Source organism: Denticeps clupeoides, chromosome 13 (assembly GCF_900700375.1).
Source record: "Denticeps clupeoides chromosome 13, fDenClu1.1, whole genome shotgun sequence".
In the NCBI taxonomy this organism is placed as follows: Eukaryota; Metazoa; Chordata; class Actinopteri; order Clupeiformes; family Denticipitidae; genus Denticeps; species Denticeps clupeoides.
Window position 1 is genome coordinate 15,388,586 of NC_041719.1, and position 19,832 is coordinate 15,408,417.

Genomic DNA, 19,832 nt, shown 5'->3' on the forward strand with positions numbered 1-19,832 from the left:
ACCTGACCAAAAGGCTGGACCAGCAAGACAGGATGTGCACGAGGCAATCGCATTAAAAAGCCACCAAATATCAGCGGTGCAGCCGTACACGGAGGCCCTAATGAATTGAGTGTCTTTTGTCTTCCTCTCTCTTGCTCTCAACAGATAGATTGATGCTGTTTATTAGCTCCGTGCACCACCTAGTTATTTAGCCAGTCTCACATCAATTACCTTATCGTTTACTTATTAAAACAGACGAGGAAGGGTTGCGCTCTTGTCTCGCAGCTATTCCGTTGTACGGGCTCCCATCCAGATTTTAATCAATATCTAGATTGGCTGTATGCAATGAGCTCTTATCGCCAGCCTGCTCAGCTCGCTACAGCTGGTGCATGTGTGTGGTTATGTGTGTGCGTTCGTGTGTGAGAGAGTATAAACTAGGGTAAACCTAGTCAGTGTATGTACAGTACATGTTCTGTTTATGCGTATATTCACTGCATATATGCTGCATATACACGTATATATGTGCCAAATTGCATACGCGCGTCCCCAGGAACGTTTTGGGCAAGTGTGTGCATCCGTGTGCTTACATTGTCATTGTCTGGCCCCGAGTATGTACATTTTTATGGTGTTCCATACCACACGAGTGCATATGTGTCCGGTGCACTGGAGGGTTCTGGTAAAACGACACACTGAACAGCAGGCCCAAGAGGGAGTGCAGCAGCTGCAGGAGATGTGGAGGCTGTGATTAGATTAGCGTTACCCGCCGCTCCTCTTCTGGGGCCTGTGTGTGTGTGTGTGTGTGTGTGTGTGTGTGTGTGTATAGCTCTGTGAAGCAGCCCAGCAGTTTTCTTCTTCCTCTCAGGCAAATGAGGCCTGAGCCAGAATTTTTCTCCGCTCTCCTCTCTTTCTTTCTCTCCCCCCCTCTCTTCTTGGGGGCTATTTGTTCAACTGTTAATACCTGTTATAATGAGAAAATGATATACAAATAGCTTTAAAGGGATGAAATAATTAAAAGACCAGGTTGGGGGTAAAAAGGTGTCCAGGCGGGCTTTGTGTGCCGTTAAGTAAACGCATTTGTCACCATCTGAGCAGCTCGCGGCTCCAGTAAAGGGGGGTTTTCGAGGTGCCGTGATCTTTGACGCATTGCCAGGCGCTTTCACTTTATGGCCCCCAACGCATCGCCTGTGCCGGTCTCATGGCCACGTTCCGCGAGTATTAAATGCAACATCGCTTCATAGCCGCCGAGAGAGGAGAGAAGTGCTACGCCAGCTACCTGTGGGCGAGCGCGGCCGACACCTGGTGCTGACGCAGCGAAACGCACGGCACGAACAAAACACGCGCAAGGAGGGGGAAAAAAGACACACAATATGGGCGTGTCCGCGGCGAACATGCGCCCCGAGACCCCGGTTCACACAAAGCAAGGTCACCTTTACCACACGCACGTGCTAGTCGCTGCTAGCTGCCGGGCCGAGCTAATGATGTTCAAATTCGCCGTGTGACACTGGGTAAACAGGTAAATATTGGAAATTGAGTTATTAAAAGCGCAGTGGCGTTTAATCACCCTTATGAATGAAGTAACCCCCGGAGTGGTAAAACTAATTCAAGCACACATCCTGAATGCGTAGCACGATCATTAAAACGATTGTAAATCATAATTAAATTCGACTTTTTCTTTTTTAGTGCCCTGCGCTTACATGGCAAGGTAGTTACATCTTGATATAGACTATGCACGTACAAAGAAATCGTGCAATAACTACACGGACGTACGGACTGCATTTCCTGATCCGATCCGGCAGTTGTTTTTGACCTCTCCGCGTACGGGGCTATAGAAACGACGATAGGATGCATGGATCATACAGGGTGATGTATCCTGACACTGGGGTGCTATATGGAGCACAGCCCCAGGAGAGGGACCGTTGTCCTTGTCAGCTAAGGAATTTAGGCTGCTCGTCGCAGACAGGCCTCTTTCTCATTATTTTCTCCTCTTTTCCTTCCCCTCTTATTACCACCCCTCCCTGTATCGCTAGTTATTCGTGGCGGAAGCGGCGGGCTCCGCACGCACCTTCTCTCCCAACGAGAGCCGCATCATTAGCGGCTCGGTATTCATCACGGACATTAGCAATATTGCTTGCCAGGCAGCGCAGCTAGCAGTTTGGGTTCTGCTTGCGTGGATGTTTAGCTGATAGTGGAGAGGCCTGCTGTGGCGGGGGGAGTGTGCGTGTGTGTGTGCGTGTGTGTGTGCGTGTGTGTGTGTGTGTGTGTGAGGCTGAAGGCCAGCAGGCGGCTCACTGCTCCCATGCTGACTCAAGGACATGAACCCTGGAGGCAGAGCAGGGGGCGGCAGGTCTAAAGCCCAGCCAAGGCAGGAGGCCAGGACCACTGTCCTCACGGGCCGCGCAAAGCCGCCACGTCGTCCCGGAACCAAGCGCCGCACCAGTCCTCTGCTTGCATTAGCCACAGAGCTGGGCGTTGTCCAAAGAGGAGCGTGGACGCCAAGTACATCCTGTCACTTTGCCCCGACAGAGGCAGGGGACGCGAGGAGGGGGACCTCGGCATTTACGAAAGTGCCGCTCGGGGACCATTTAATGGAGCGCAGAAACAAGAGAGCGAGAAAGAGGAATTTTGGAATTAAATTACACGACATTTTCGACGGGCGACCCTGTTTTAAATGTATGTGTCTCTGTCTGTTAATCAAAATGTCTCCATGGAAGTTAATTCAATTTCACTGAAGACCCAGTAAAGACCCTTCCTTTGTATGGGCGCCGGCAAACCGCGCTGGCAGTGATTGTTTCGGCTTTGCTGAAGTTAAGAGCAAAAGACTTCTTGTGTCGGGAGGAAATATAAGCCCGGCGTGAGGCAGAACGGCGAGCGAATAGATGAGCGCTGCGGCTCTGAAGCGGAGAGCAGGCGGACAGAGGCGCAGGTGTGGCGTCCGCGGCTAAGCTGCCACCAGGCCTCGCCTTACGCACTCCTGCATGAGCCTTATTAATGGTCAGCGCACACGCACTGCAAATAGGATGTCTGTTTCTCAGTTATCGTTATGGCAAGGATATTTACGTAGGACTATGATTATTGACGCATTGAAAATAATAAGATCACTCCTATACATTTACATACATATAGACCAAACTGTTAAAAGAACCTAGTTTTTAAAAATACAGATTGATACAAGTTCTACCTTAATTTCCTTCTGAATGTGAAAGTGAAGTCATTGTCACTGTGCAGCACAGCACAATGCGTCCTCTGCCTTTAACCATCGCCCCTTGGTGAGCAGTGGGCAGCCATGACCCGTATCGTAACTCTCCGTAGAAATGTCTGTTATTAATGTCATTTGATGAGTGAAGTCGCTGTCATTATTGTAGGTCAACTCAGCCGTCCCACTCACATCATTTTCGGCCTTGTAACACATCTCTGCCGGAGGACACCACGCCACATCGCTGCAGTAACTGTGCATGCGATCCGATGCCAAACCTGTCTACAGGAACGCAGTACTGAAGCAGATCGATTTCAGCAGTGAGGAACGGAGAGTCCGAAAAGGGCGGACTGATTCTCCTGACAAATGCTGTTGGGACTTGACATGGCACAAAAAAAAACATCATCATCATCATCATCATCACAGCACAGGCCAGGTTATCCCTGAATGGCGCAAGCAGCGGAGGAAGCGCCCAGGAATGTTCAACCATCAAAAGACCAGTGGTCAGCAGGAACAAAAAAGGCCTGCCGCGAGGGGCACTTCCTCTGATGTAACCCAGTCAAGGCGTGGCGCGTCGCGCTCATCCCGTGGCATTTAGTCCTGCCCGGCGGAGAGAGGAAGAAAAAAAAAAAAAGAAGAGGACCGGACTTCATAAGAGAAACAGAAAAAGTCAAGCAAAGTTAAATGCGAAATTGCTTACATGCCGAAAGATTTATTATTCTGAGTCACGCGGGCGGCCGGGCGGGCGGGCGGGCGGGCGGGCGGGCGGGCGGGGGAGGAAAGAAAAATCCATTTGGCAAAGTAGATGCGGATCGATGGAGATGGAGGCAGGCAGTCGAGGAGCGCGCTGTCCCAGATTACTTTTCTGATTGATCCGGCCCGGCTTCAGTTTGACCTGCAGGATATGCAAGAGCCGCCGGTGTCTGATGGAGGTGGAGCAGCCCAAAAAAAAAAGGAAAAATAAAAATCAATACAAAAGAGAGAATTTTACTGACCCCGTGTTAAGATACAAAAACCGCATAAAGCCTTCAGTCTGAATGGGTTCTGACAACTCAAGTCCCTTTTGGCGTTTAAGAGATGCGAATGTGGGCTGGGGGATTGCTTTGGTGTTTGGCGAAATCGGAATGGGAAGCAACTTATTTCTGCTGCTACTGTTTGGGGGGGGGGGCGAATCTATGTTTTATCCGTAAGTTCACTTATAAATATATGCCGTCATTTGTCTTACAACTATTGCGGTATATCGATGCTAGTCAACTAGTAAATCATCCAGCGCTGAAGAAGGAAAAGTTCACCTCGCAGGGGTCAATCATATCCGCCTACTGCTGGACGTGAAATGGTAAAGAGGGGGGAAAAAAAACCTAAAGCAGCCAAGATGTTGGAATCACACCGCAGCAGTCGGCATGACCTCCATCTTGCAGCGGGCGGCGTCGGTTAAATGATGCATCGGCGGAAAGATCCGCTGCAGCGTCGGCGCGTTCGGGAAATTGATTGCCTGAGCCGGGTAAAGAGCCGGCTGGCTTCGGGGTGTCACCACGGGAGAGGTGGTCGGGGGACGCGGGCAGCGGAGGAGGAGCCGGTCGGGCTCGCGGCGCTCCAGCTCCTCGCGTGCACGGTTATGGTTTCATGGCGTGTAGGCCAGCGATCCGCCGGTGTCTGTTTCCACCGCGCATTGTGTGATGAGTGCGTGTGGGTGTTTGTGTGCACTGGTTAGAGAGGGGGGCTGTCCGAGTTCCTGCTGAGATTAATTACATGTGAGCACAGATTGCAGACTCAGGAACGCCGCGGACCCGCTGCCGGCTTTAGCCGCTTGCATCCTGCTTGTGGCGTCCATGCTTGCCTGCTTGTCAGAAGAGGAAAAAAAAAACCTTGATCGCATGTGTGTTGACATGCTAGACTCATAACTGATGAGTGTAATATGGAATGCCAGATATTAAAACAGCTCATATGCCACCAAGCACGTGATCATATTCCTCATAAAAATATATATTTTGTATGGTGATAGAAGGAGAATATGCCATAAATATTTTATAGAAGGAAAAGTAGAAGAAAAAAAAGAGGAGGGCTCCATTGTGATTTGTCTTCCTCCTCTCCGTATAATGTGAACTTTTCGCTGGCATTTAAAATGATCCTGTATTTGATGTGCCACAGAAGATTAGATGGCTGTGTCACACCACACATTCACCGTAAAAGACATCCTGATGATCCCAGCGATCAAACTAGAGGCTTTTTTCCTCCTCCATCCATCTCGATCCATGTAACGTAGAAAATATGTTACAATGTTTTGTGAAATGAACTGCAAATATATATACACACACACACACACACACACACACGTATGTGGTAGCAGCCTAGTGAACCAGAAGACCCAGGTTCAAATCCCACCTACTACCACTGTGTCCCTGAGCAATACACTTAACCCATAGTTGCTCCAGGGGGGACTGCGTCTGGTAAATGCAGTAAATGTAAATGTATGTGGCTATGTGTATCATGTGGTATTCAACAGCAGTGTGGTATCTGTTAAATGATGTGCTATAACCTGCGGTCCTCACTGAAACTAAAACAAAGGTGGCCTTTAGAATAAAAAAGAAACGAAATTGACACGCCCAATCCCTGTCTCATTATTTTAAACTGTCAGCAAAAAAATAAATAAAAAATCCCACCCCATTCCCCTTTTCAGCTGACAGCCAGATCCTGCCATGCTCTCTCCGAGATGCGCGGGCAGCAGAAGAGCTGCCGTCCGCACCCACCCCCTCCAAGTAAATGGTGGAGCGTCTCCTCCATCACTCGCCCCTGAGCGCCTCCCTCTGCAGTCCTGCACCATTTTATCTGCGGAGGGGAGCAAATGAAGGAAAAGGTCAGCCCTCGGCGTCTGCCTTCCCTCCCAAATTGGCTGTTTTAGCTAGCGGCGGCGGCGGCTCTTCATCCCGCGGCGCCCCTCGGCCCTCTCGTTGCAGGAGCCCGTCTTTGTCAAAGGCCTTGTTTATGGAGGGTGAGGGGGAGAACGCCCTCCTCATTAACTCCTCCGAGGTCACAGCGTTTGCTGCCTCCGGTCCCCATCCCCTCCTGAAGACGGCCATTTTATACTTTACACTGGCCAATTCGGTTTTAATTGGACCCAAAAAGACCAAAAGAACAACAAAAAAAAACTTTTTCTGCTTAGTCTGTACACCAATGAAGCCAATAATGAAAAGAACCAATCATTTCACTGCCCCCACATGCCACCTGTGTGTTTTAGTGTGACTGGTGACCGCATGGCCCTTATTTGAAATGAATATTTTGACTTTTCTATGTATTTGTACATGACAGCATGTTAAATCTTGACCCTGAAACCTCCTAGGGATCGACAGAGACTCAGTGGCGTCAGGCAGAGCTCCCACAGCTCCAGGGCTGGGCTGAGAAGGGATTGCTGACACAGCCAAAGATGGTAAGGAGACAGCCGCAAATGGCCTTTTACCCACCAATACCTCTGCTGACGGTAGCGCTGCTGGTCGGGGGAGGAAGGGCTGTCTGCTGACGTCGAGGAAGGAGGAGGAGGAGGAGGTGCTTGCACAGCTTCATCCTCTGCTGCTGCCACAGATGAAATAGGACATGGACATAGAGCAAAAGATGGAAAATAACCATGAACCTCAGGAGAAACACATTCAAATAAAGATAGTTGCCCTCAGAAATAAGAGGTCAGTCTCTAGATGGGCGGTAATCCAGGCCGATCGACACTTAGCGGCTGACTTTGAAGGGCCGTGCTGCAGTCAGCAGGGAATGCGCTGCTGCTTCAGAACAGACAGACAGGTGGAGCGAGAGAGCGGCAGGATGAGAGAGCCGCCTGGCATTCGAGACAAAAAGAAAACGAGAGGGCAAATCTGGCATGGCGTCTCAGTTTTCAGGAAGACAAGTGTAATCTGACGCCGCCGCTGTGTCGAGTCAGTGGGAGCGGTGTGTGTCCTCGGGGTGACACAGTCACCCTTCTGACAGCTTAGCCTGCCTACACACTGCATATGGCGCCACCCCATCCAGGAGGATGCTGGGAGGTGGTTCGGCAGCTGCTGCTGGCTTTCGGGGGGGGTGGATGCATGGCCTTCCTCTGCACAACGGAGGGGACCGCGTGGTGCGCATCCTGTAGCACATGTCTCGGCGGGGACCTAAGGCAAGAGTAAAGCGACGCAGATGTTATAAATGCTCGTAAAGAGGAAGCAGTAGTTTTGCTCCTCCCACATTTTGCGCTAGTCGGTCCCCACCGAGGGTCTGAATAAAGAACAGACAGTTAGTGGAGGTAAAAGGCCATGCGGCATCGTGAACCGATGAGCCCCGCAGCCTAACTCACCTTATACCCGAGCAGCACATTTTATTTCCTGCCGGAGCCAGAAATATTTCAGAAATATTGACATGAAAAATTGACTGTCGTCCCCCACAGTGGGTTAATGTAATAACCCACTAGGTGACCAGCACCCGCTTTTTAAAACAAGTTTTTTTTGTGCTCGATGTTTGAGCTCAACGAATATGCAACATGCATGCGTTTGTATGGGGAGTAGAAAAGGTTTCATTTTGGTAAACGGCTCTTCTCTTCAGAGAGGAGCCAGGATGTACTTTTTGAATGTCTAAAAATAAATGCAGCCGACTTCTAGCTCAGATGCTTGCTTTTTCCGCTGCTCCATTATTCTGCACTTTTGAATGCGCAAGCAGAAGACGCGGCGCTTGCTCCTCTTAACCGCGGAGCCTGATGTAAATTGCAGCGAGGGGAGCTTGAATATTAAACACGGTTTGGAACAATTAGCGGTTTTAGGAACAGGCCGGATCTGTTCTAGTGCATCTCGCCGTTTCCCTCTCTCTCTCTCTCTCTCTCTCTCTTTTCTCTCCGGTTGAATTATACTGCCGTGTTCGACAGTCGGGGGGTGAAGGAGCTCATCTGCAATTCCAGCTTCCCAGCGTCCTGACAGGCAGCCCGGGCCATTCCGACGCACCCGTGGAACCCCCCCCCCTTTGTCTGAGGAAGCGGCGCGCGTTGCCCTTCAGAGTGCGCCGCTCGCCACCGCTTCGCCGCTCCTCGCCTGATGTGCGCGGCTGACAGAGGGAGCATTTTTAACAGCGGCCGCCCCGAGGACACCGTCTTCTCTCCAGAACACAAGCATAAAAATAGACCACTCCCTGGCGTATCGCACGCTTAACGGACCCCAGCCCCGCACCACCCCAACGTCGGCCGCCTGATATAATCTGACTCCGCCATGGACTTCGGTGGATTCAATTAGGCACGCTTTATGCTAATGGGCGAATACATTTGGTCACAGTCTAAGAATCCTGAAATAAGTGCGTCTTTCCCTTCGCCGGCAGATAAGCGCAGCAGACTTCTCTTCCCCCTCAGGGCCAGCGAGCTCGACTTCAAACACCTGCTCCTAAAGCGCGCCGCTAAACGAGTGGCAAATAGCGTTCACCATGACAGCAGTGGCACGCTGAAGGGCTCACACTGTTAGCCTGTCAAACTGTGCCAGCTATCAAAGCAGAGCGGCAAAGTCGAAATACACCGGCGAGGAATAACAAAAAAAATGGACGTATCACAAGATTAGCGTTTTTTTTTCCCCAACACACAAGTTAGGAATATCAAGTTGTGTGTTATTTCTGTGTTGTTTTTTTTGGTTTCCGGTGGCTGGTTTTAGACTGTGAATGTGAGTGCATGTGTGTGTGTGTGTGTGTGTGTGTGTGTGTGTGTGTCATTGTGATTACTAATTCTCTCAGGCTCTGAAAAGCGCAGTACGCCCTGTCCTTCAGTTGTCTCCGCACCAACCCTTTCCGCAGATAATCAGCAACATGGAGCCTCAGGTGACGAACGGGCCCAACGGCACCACGGCCAACGGGCCCTCCAGCAACAGCCGCAGCTGCCCCTCACCCATGCAGACAGGCGGCTCCAACGACGACAGCAAGACCAACCTCATTGTCAACTACTTGCCGCAGAACATGACCCAGGAAGAGTTCCGCAGCCTCTTTGGCAGCATCGGCGAGATCGAGTCCTGCAAGCTGGTCCGAGACAAAATCACAGGTATGGTCCTCCCAAACACATGCAGGTCAAATAAAAAAAAGGTTTATAGCCCCCTTCTTATTGTAAAAGCACTAATCTCATATAGACCTGATTAAACACTCCCAGATTTGTAGAACTCTGGCGACTGTTGTTCGCCATGTGATGAAGGTGTCTCCTGAAAGTGGAAGTGAAGTGATTGTGAAACACTGCAGCACGGCACACGGTGACACAACGAAATGTGTGCTCTGCATTTAACCCGTCACCTTGGTGGGCAGTGGGCAGCCACGAAAGGCGCCCGGGGAGCAGTGGGGACAGTACTTTTGCTCAATGGCACCTCAGTGGCACCTAGGAACCCGCAAACCTTCCGAATACGGGTCCGCTTCCTTAGCCGCTAGGCCACTGAATGTCAGAATCTGAGGAGAACCATCTTGTTTCTTAAAGACACAAGAGTTAAAAAAAAACCTTCACAGCATCTATCTCACATAAAAAAAAGTTTTTTTATATATTAGATATAAGGGTTTCATGCTAGTATGAGCAGATGTTATGTAGGATTTTACCCAGTGATAAACATTTTCCTCATTTATTCTCTGTTGGGTATAAATGCTTTTTTGGCCACTGGTGTTAGTTTCCTGTTTGAACTGTTTATCTTAAGACTGCAGATTCTCACCAGGATGTGAGAGAAAGTTTGATGTGATCTTTGGAAGGCTTAGCATCATATTTAAATTGATATATTTCTTTCTCTTTCTTCTTATTATGCCAGACTTTATATATTGACAATATGACATGAAGAATATAAAATATGCACCGAATAGTATCAGATTGCAGTAATCCTAATTATTTTAATGTAATTCAACAAGGCAGAGCTGACGTTAGACTATTTCCTGTTTGGCCATTCCTGGGGAATAGAGTTTGGCACGACCGGCTTCATCGCTCACTCAGAGGAGTTAAAAGGAAGCAGCTGTAATGGCCTTCTCATGTCAGCAGGATGTCTTAATACTCATAGTAGCCAGAAACAGGGGGTCACCGGAGGGCAGCGGAGGTCCACATGAAAGGGTCCGCCTCCGTGTGTCACATGCATAGAGCATTGGTTGCTGGGAGTTTCCCCAGTGTGGAAGGGGCGGTAGCGTTTCTGGCATGCTGAGCGTTGCCGGAGGCCTTCCGCCACAGTCCCGGGCGATGCTCCAGATCATTACCTGCCGAGGAGGAGGCTTCAGCCGGCCATTGAGCTAGCCACCCTGGTACAAGAGGGAGGGGGCATTTAAGCAGCACTCCCCAGCTAATCACGCCTTTAATCCCACACTAGTGGCTGTGTGGGTGGCAGACAGATGGATTGGGAGGCTGCTTTGAGATAATGCCAGATAATGGCTCCCATTTTATATCCTACTTAGTGACACTTCGCTCTTGATAATCTCATTAAAAAGGGCTAGGGCTAAAGCTGCTGTTTCTTTTCTTTCCTTTTTTTCCCCTCAAAAAGGAGCAGCACTTTTGAACTGTAGAAGACATTGAATCTTGACCACATAATCAGATGGAAAAAGCAGCGGAGCAAAGTGCACCAAAATAGATCAACATCAATCCATGGGAAGACGCAACAGTTTTCAGCCTCTACACACTGTATTGCAGAATTCAAAGAACACTTTCTGTTTTGCTATCGATTTATGGTGCTTATCTTTATGTCATTTTAACAGTATATTTTTACACGGGCACTGAGCATGTGCCCGTTCTTAGTCATTCATTTGGCCTTCCATATATTTATAGACAACAATAGGGCAATATAAAATCTGTAGTCTCTGTAATGAAATGTCCTCGCTCAATGTGTTGTTCTCAATGTTTGAAATCAGCCATCTCCTTCTAGTGGTGCTTTATGACACTGAATAACGATGAGCCGAACTTGAAGTGAAATCAAGGGTTCATCCATTTATTTCTGGCATACAATATTTCGGTAATGTAGATGTCCAACAGGATTATGTAAAAGCCATTGATCTAAAACCTAGAGGTTTTGCTAAATTACGTCAAAAACACTGGCTATATGTTTATCAGCTAGGGACCTAAATTGTAGTGCAGGGACGGTTATTGTAGATCAGTCTTTAGTGTGCGGATCTTGCGAAGTTCTCGACGATGGCTTTATGACACGAAGTGTGTTATAAATACTCCCCTCCTGTTCAGAACATCAGAGTTGTGTTCCCATGGGTGCAATTTAGACTAACAGAGCTCTCCTCTATCTTTGTGAAGCAGCTTGCAGGAGGCCGTGTGTTGAACCAGTAACCACCATTAGCTATTTAAAAATAATAGTAATAAATATAGGGCATAGGGTCAAGGGAAGGGTGCAACACACGAGCACGTCTGATCTTTGCCATTATAATATTTGATCTAATTTTTTCTTAAATGCTAAAAGGGGTACGAGTCAGTTCTCATGCTGCTTTCAAAGATTTTACATCTCTGGGAATGTTTTTTTTTTTTTGCAAGTTCAAACGCTGTAGGAAAGGAGCTGGAAACGTCTTCTTGCCACGAGGTGAGAACGTGCAGGCCTCACGCGCCGCTATCCGACAGGCCTCTCCATTTTTGTTTACTGCTGTCAGCTCCGATGAAGCTCGGATGGGGGTGAGGGAGGTGGCAGACCTAACTGCTATGCCCCTGGTCTGCCAGCCTGTCACACTTAAGCTCAGTCAAGTGCCACCGCTGATTGTTTACCCACCGTCCCCATCTACGCCACCCCCGCCTTCCACCAGGGACCTGCAGGTTAATCTCTTATTTAATGCATGCACGCACGCTCACAAGGAACCGCGCTGATGCGCGAGCACACACAAACATGCGCCTCCCGAGCTGGGATTTGAAGCGTCACCTTAAGTGTGTCTTTCTTCCTAAAAATAGAAAACCATCTCACCATTTGGTGAGAGGCATGGCAGTATGGCGTTGGAAAGGAAAAGGCTGCTTCGAGCAAAGGAAAATAATTGTTTTGTGGCTGAGAACAAAACATATGACTGCGCCTCAAGACTAATATGCGAATAGAGAAAAAAAGGCAGGAGCGAAGCCTTTAAAAAATCGGCGTGCCAGTACGCACATCTCCAGCCAGCATGTCTGCCCAGAAGCCCCGGTCCAGGGCTAATAATATAAATAAACATACAGGCCTTAGGGAGAAGCAGTGATTTTCTTGTGGGCAGGCAGCATCTTGAATGAGAAATTTTAATGGAATACATTAGTAAACTGTTAGGGCTCGCGGCCACACTGGGAAAAAGGAAACGGTTGAGCAAGCTCAGGGCCTGGCCGGGCCTGGCATCTCTGTCAGATTCCCAGTTTGTTTGCAGTGTTAATTTGGACTGGAATTTAGTTTTTTTTTTTTTTTCCTGAAATGAACTAATCTGATCCAGCTATCGGAACTCAACGTGGACCTGGTCAACCTGCAAACTCGACCTTCTAAAACCTACTAACTGCCCTTGCAGCACTGTTGCTCCAGGAGCCATGAAACTGTCATAAGCAAAAATATTGTGTTGTAAAGGGGTGTGTGTGTACCCCTGTACACCACCCTATGGTGGCCCCGCCCTGCAACCAGGATCTAGAAGACGCGGTGATGGAAAGTGAGGGATTATTTTGAAATATGCTGACATTTTTGTTGACTTTGGAGATTTTGTCATCTAAAGCACTTTAAGGCTGTCAGTCACGTCATTCCAACGTGTAACCACGCATTCTTATGATATGGTAGATGCATGCATTGCAGATATCATTTTTCAAATTTGACAGAGTAGACAGAGGAAAGGTAGTTTGGATGAGTTTAGAGGTTAGAAAATAGACAGGACTGAGTACTGCAGCCAGCCAGCAGGGCCTGCGGGGAGACGATGGAAATCCATGTTTTTAGTCTGACGCTCGTGCTGTGGAAAAAAAAATTTTGGATACAATTGTATAGAATACTAGATATTATAAAAGCTTCTTGCTGCTCTGACGTGACGCACAATGATATATTGAAAGAACATATAAATATTATTATTATTATATAAATAAAATCAGTATTGATATTATCCATTCGTGTAAAGTAAATTGATTAGATCCTAGATCCTTGCTTCACCAACAAATAGTTATCATCCAAGATTAACACTGCAGATGGTTTTTAAACTGAATCTGACTGAACCCCCCCCCACATTGTAAGAAAGCAAAGATGAATTTTTGAAACATGAAACAACACTGCATCGGAGCTTTAAAAAGACATCTGATAGATATATAAAAATAAATATCTGTCACATAATCCTCAGCTCAGATTCCCCCCATGGTAAACAATTCCAGCTCGATTAGAAATGGTTTCTGGGAAACAGATCTTACTTTTCTTCCCTCTCCTCAGCACAGGCCCGACGCTCCCACAGGAGCAGAAAATTGAGCGGCGCCCGGCCCGTTCCTCGCGTGGCTTTGTTCTCCTCCATCCATCTCCCTGTTCAATACTTTCTCCCAGTTCACCGAATCCGTGGCTGTCATTAAGCAGCACGGCACAAACAAGAGAAGGTCCTCTCGCTGCTCTCTGTCCCCCTAACATTTTACGCCGCGTAGTCGACATCAAACGCGGCGGTGCTGCACCCCGGCCAGGTATCACAGCCCACATCATCTCGCCGTTCTGGCCGTCAGAGACCCGCGGCGTCAACAAGGTCACTGCTGTCCCTGTAGGGTGTCCAAACAACTACACACTGTAGAAACTTTTAGAAAGAAAGACAGAAAATGAACAAAAAAAAACTGCAGATGTAGTCCATGAAAAATTCACGCCACTTGATGTTTGCTGAAGCATACGCGGGTTTGAAACACCTTGCGAGAAACGTGCGAGAAGCCGTCGCGAACTCTCGCTCGAGGACGAAGGCCTTGTCTCCTTTATGTATAAACACCGGGCAATTTGTCTGACACGGAGGACATGAAATATGCACAGACTCCCGTGTTTCCATTTCAATACTCTTTACGTTGCTGATGCTTATTAAAAGTGACCTGGAACACAATGAGGCACCGGGCCTCTCCGTGCGAAATTAAATGGCTTTTTTCACCGCCGAGATCATGTGGCAGGAGCAAATATTAAAGTGCGCGCGCGGCGCATTTTCAGGTTGATAGGGAGAACATGATCTGCGAATAATTCCTTTTCCCATCAGCCGCGCTCAGCTTTCATTTGCATTGTGCGACAGTAAAGTTCCCAACGCTGTCTCGGAAATGGGGGGGGAATTGCGCTCTTGCTGGTAAACACAACATCCCAGCTTTATTAAAATACAAGGAAAAAGACAGCGAGAGGAAGATGGAGCGAAGCCACGCTCGTGACATTATTTCGGGCCGCGGCGGGATGGCAGCATGTTAAACTTCATCGACAGCTACTGCAGCTGGTGGGGTGGCCGCGTTGGGTACACTGGCCCCGAGTGCGCTGCGCCCCGGGGGCTACAGCATGAGAGGAAAAGCGAGCGCGACGGAGAGGTTGGGGCTCCCGGCGGGTGCCCCGCCCCCGCCGCCGCCGTCGGTGTTGTCAGCGCTTCCATCAGTGGGAGTCTGACGTAGTCAGGGTGTCCCAGATTCACAGGGGCTCCTCTCCTCCACATCACACGGCACTCCGGCTCCCTTCCAAACGGCCCGCGGCAGCCGAGGATACACGCGGAGAGAGGCGGACGTCAGGGCCGTGGGGGTGGGAAAATCCTGCATATCACAGCTGCCACTACCCTGCCAAGGAGAGAGAGGAGCATGGCGAGAGATCCACATTTGCGCTGTTTGCAGGGTATAAAATGCGCGTAGTAGCTTCCCTGCCAAGGAGGGAGAAAGAAGAGAACAAATCCATCCAGACATTTGTGATGCATTTTATGCGTTGTTCCACACAAGGATTTAAGGGCAAGGTGTTTAACACATAATTTGATGAAAGCAAATTGCATTTCATCAGATGTATCATTAGTAGTGAGGGGACAGATATTGCTAACCTATGGACCGACTGTGCTTCTTAAATCAGTTAACGCTTTTTCAGAATCAAATGAAAGTAGCAACAATTATTTTTCCTAATTGCTTCACTTGGCCAATGACAACTGTACCTGCGTGTTGTTCCTGATGAGCTGTTAATAAGGACGTTCTGTGTTGTAATTCCTGCTCAGTGTGTACGTGGGTTTGGCGGTTATCTAAAGGCTGCCTGAAAGCACAACAGTCACAGTTTTATTGCATTATCTGGCTTCCTGCAAGCTTCTCTGAGCTTTTTAAGACCATTATGAATTCAATTTTAGCCTTATAACACACTTGCTGGATGAGGTCAATTTTACCTGCGCTTCAGATTTCCTCAGTTTTGCTTTGTAGTTTTGTAGTTGCGTGATCAATAACACCCCCCCAAAAAATGACTTTATAAAAATTGTAAACCGCGTTATCTGATCAATCTTTTCTTTTGTCAAAATTGAATTGAGACTACAGTGATGCAGTTGTGTTATTTCAGATGGTACCTTGTGAGAATCCTGTCCTAATTTTTTGAGGGTTGCATGTACAAAAACAGTTCTTCAAAACCATTTTCATTGTACTGCTGAGTAAGGAATTCCAGAAGCACCTTTCCTTCACAAGGCAATGCTAAACCAATTTGTGGCAATAGGACCAAGATGTTTTCAGAAATTTTCTTTTATTCTGAATGTGGATACATTTTATTGGTACTACAAAAACGCGCACTGCTCTTACAGAAGCAGCATCGTTACCATCGAGGTAGGTCAGCAGCATCCACTCACTTCTATACTCTCACCACAAGCTGCCATCCCAGCTCTTCTCCTGCTGGTACCTCAGATCTGGGAATCGATCTGGATGCCTGAGCTCTGACGCCAGCAATATGTGGGTAGGACTCTTGATTGGCTATCCAAGAGATGGCTGCTGCCCGCCGGGGTGGTTGTATCCATGATAAAAAGCCCCTGGTTAAAATATGATTCACAGCAGGCGATAGACGAGAATGTGAGGTTGGTAATTTATAGCTGCGCCTCAACCACAAGTGCCTCCAAACAGCCCTGTGGGTGAGGCCATCACAACAAATCACACAAATAACTAAAATGCCACATTCCAGGCACCGAAAGTGGGATTACAGCACGTCCAGAGGTGCTCTACATGTTGTGTGTGTGTGCGCGCGCGCTACTGCAGCCTCAGAAGTGTCAGGACTCCTGCTGGATACACACCCATTTTCTCATCTCTAACTTTCGGGAACCCGCTGCTGCACAGGAAACCCATAATGGCTTAGTCATAGCACCTACGAGCGAAGCCACTCACAGGAAATAGCACCGATTTGCTGGGGAGGAAAAAAGATGGAAGGTGTGTGTGTGTGTGTGTGTGTCTCTCCCCCGTCCCTGTCCTTCAGCTGCAACTCCCAGTTAAAAATAGGACAGCTGTTATGTGGTATTATGGCGCAATGGTGGTAGCGTCACAAATAATGAGATCAATTACCCCCACGCACGGACACACACACACACACACACACAACCACACACCTTGTGAACCCGAGTCACGCAGTGTGGCACGCCACCGTTAGCCCCCCCCGCTTCCGAGAGAGCCCCGGCACAATGAGAGGCTCATCAGCACCGCCCACACTAATATCGGTAAGCTGTTTATTTGTGAAAAATTCCCCTTTAATTGAGGCGCTGTCACCGTGTGAACGTCTTTCGGAAATTTCCAGATTCGCGGATGGGACTGCCATGCTTGGGAATCGAAAGTCAAGGAAAATGGAGATCTTGCCTCATTAAAAGCTCATTAAAACAGCAATGCATCATGTCGGCTTGCTCTTTTAATTGATAATTAAAATATATAAGTTAATGTATCCATTAGACTAATTAAACAGCATAAGGACAATTTTTCCCTTCTCTCCTGCCATTAGAGAGTATTTATCTTTGTATTTTAATGAGTTTGTCTCTTGATCACTAAGATGTTTTCCTGTTTCAAGATGCTGATCAATAGTTGGTGTTTAATGGCTTTTGCCACTGAATTTGCTTTTTTGTTGTTTTGTGCACGGCAACAGAGTGGCCTTAGATATGAAACAAAAGACAAATTCAGAAGTATAGACTGTGCTAAACGTTTAGCCGAAATACTTGAATCCGTTTTTGCGGTTGTCAGTAAGGTTTTCAGCTATTCAAGACTATGGTTTTCAGAATTTCACAAAGACATACATGCTTTTATCTACACACACCAAAAATGGAGCTTTTGTATTTTCAGTAAAAGAAAGCAATCACAATCACTCTGCTAGACCCAAAAAGATGATTATGATTTATTAGAATGATTTATAGGCAGGGTTAGCTTTAGTTTTAAAACATATGTACATCACATTTATTGCACTCTCCTCAAAAACGCGTATGTCAACTTGCATGCTTTTCTGTTGAATAGCTTGATTATATGTAATCCTGTGTATTAATGGGAGTTAATGCATGCAATCACTGTATTAATAACAATAATTATCTATGGTGTTAAGGGGATCAACGTGTATCTCAGTTATCTGCACTTGATAAACTTGATTTTACATAAGTATTTACTGCAAAATGACAGAAATGTCACGTATTTAGCGATGTTGTGTGACATTTAATAACAAGACTAAAAAGCACTGTCTGTGGCATAAAGCAAGGAAAGACTTTGTTTGTCTAATAAGATGACATAGCTTTTCATTTAAAATTCAAAGCACAAATGTGTCATGCTGTTAAAATAGATACGAACAATACCAGGAATAAACGCAGGAGGAGTAGCTGCTTGAGAGAAAGACAACACACGTGTCTGAGTTTGTTGAAGCTGCTACACTATGTGTGTGTGTGTGTGTGTGTGTGGTGAGACTGAAGCAGTGCTACACCTGTGTTGCTGTGTGTGTGTGTGTGTGTGTGTGTGTGTCTGGGTTCCTCAGCAGGCTGTGTTGGCCCTGCTGTGTTGTGTGCTGCAGAGGCAGCTCGTGTTGTGACAGCGGCGTCCCAACTGCTTGCCTGTGTTGGCCCACAGTCTTTGAACCACAGTCGTGTGTGTGTGTGTGTGTGTGTGTGTGTGTAACATGTTTATATCTTACTGAGGACCAAGTGTAGGAAAATTGGAAATTTAGTTGAAGTGGAGCGTACAAAGCTTTACAGAGCAGATTTCATTTTCAGATACTAAACGAGACAAATAAATGTACTAGTGATTAATTAGTTCATCTTTCCCCTCTTTTACTTTTGGAGGAAAAACGAATTAAATAAATAAAAGTACAGCTTATTACAATAAAGATCTTTTTTTCATCCGGAACTCGCTCTGTACCTGTGTGGGTGTGGTGTCTGGCACTGGGGCTGGCCCTTCTGCTTGAGGTTGGCTTTGAGTGTGGGGGTGGGATCCCTGCCTGGAGACAGCTGCTGCAGCCTGGTTTTCCCTCACCTGTGGACAACCAAGGCATGTAGAGAAAGTGAATACAAAGATGTAAACATTTAAAGGGATCATGCTTTCATCTTTTGAGGTGTGTATGTGACCCTAAATTTGTTCCCCATACAAATACATTGATTATAGTTTCATTGTATTAAATGTATATGAAAAATACACTTCTCATTATAGCTTTCCACAGAACTACACATTTGTGGAAGTGGTAAAGAGCTGACATAAATGGCCAGTTTTCCATTTCACACATTTTTTCATAGGGTGCTGAGCAATTTAAGAATGAGGAAACTTTACAATTGTACCTGCAAAACATGATGGTCGAAAGGACGAAGGAGTTAAAATACCTCCAAAACTCACAAGAGCAGCTCATCAGCATTCTCCTTCCTTTTTTAAATGAACAATGAGGCCACGCTAATCCCAGATAATCCAGTGGGGGACAGGCATGGTGCGTGACACGAGGGACTTCTCCTGCATCCCCACAGCTGTAGGGTTCGGGCTGTGCATTTGGAGGAGAGGGAGCGCCACACCGCATCTGCAATTCACTTTTGTCTGTGCACTGTGGACGCAGAGCTCTTTCCAGTTAATGAGGAACTCCACTCGGATCCCAGTCTGAGACACACCAGACACTCGTGTGGCAAGATCTGACACAGAAATACTATCACACAGACGTTTTTCGCTTAAAGAAGGCTCAGTTTAAATCAAATTGCTTCTGACGGTTGCCTTTGCCTAACTTCAGAAACAGCAGAGACAGGGAGAAGGGTGTTAAGTCAAAATAAATCTGGTATAAAGACTGTCATTTTTTTTTTTTTTTTTTTTAAGATTACTGTAAATGTTCTTCGTTTAAATATGTAGTACAGTATCTCAAGCCTGAAGCTAAAACACGCTTGTTATGGGAGCTGGGATAAATGCCGAGATGTCAGCTTTAACTCCCCTCTCTGCCTCTGTCTGTCTCTCCAGGGCAGAGTCTTGGTTACGGTTTTGTCAACTACATTGACCCAAAGGATGCAGAGAAAGCCATCAACACGTTAAACGGACTCAGACTTCAAACCAAAACTATCAAGGTAAGCCTCCCAACACATGCTACTGTTTAATGAAATAACAATAAAGGAAAAGATCTGTATGAATAATTGATTCTCATTTGACGGTAGGCGTGGATTAAACACCGGTGTTTGCCACAGGCTCCTTTGCTCCCCTATGTACGTTTCCACCTGTGTTTGCCGCTTTTAGCCGTCCTTTTGTGCCCTTTCTCTGTCTTTGTTGCTTGTCTGTCCACCACTCCAGCTTATATGTAGGGGATTTATGGAGTAGTATTCTGGAATTCTGATCCTGATTGTCAGT

At 47.2% G+C, this 19,832-nt stretch overlaps 1 protein-coding gene across 7 annotated transcripts in view; it reads left to right on the top strand.

The window, feature by feature from the left end:
* elavl4 (ELAV like neuron-specific RNA binding protein 4) overlaps positions 1-19,832 on the top strand; it is a 60,653-nt gene that overhangs the window by 18,009 nt on the left and 22,812 nt on the right. For all 7 annotated transcript variants that reach the window (XM_029000382.1, XM_029000378.1, XM_029000380.1 and 4 more), the window contains exons 2-4: positions 6,510-6,596; positions 8,957-9,197; positions 19,452-19,555. In XM_029000382.1, coding sequence (XP_028856215.1) covers positions 6,510-6,596; positions 8,957-9,197; positions 19,452-19,555 — 432 coding nt within the window. The remainder of the gene's footprint in view (positions 1-6,509; positions 6,597-8,956; positions 9,198-19,451; positions 19,556-19,832) is intronic.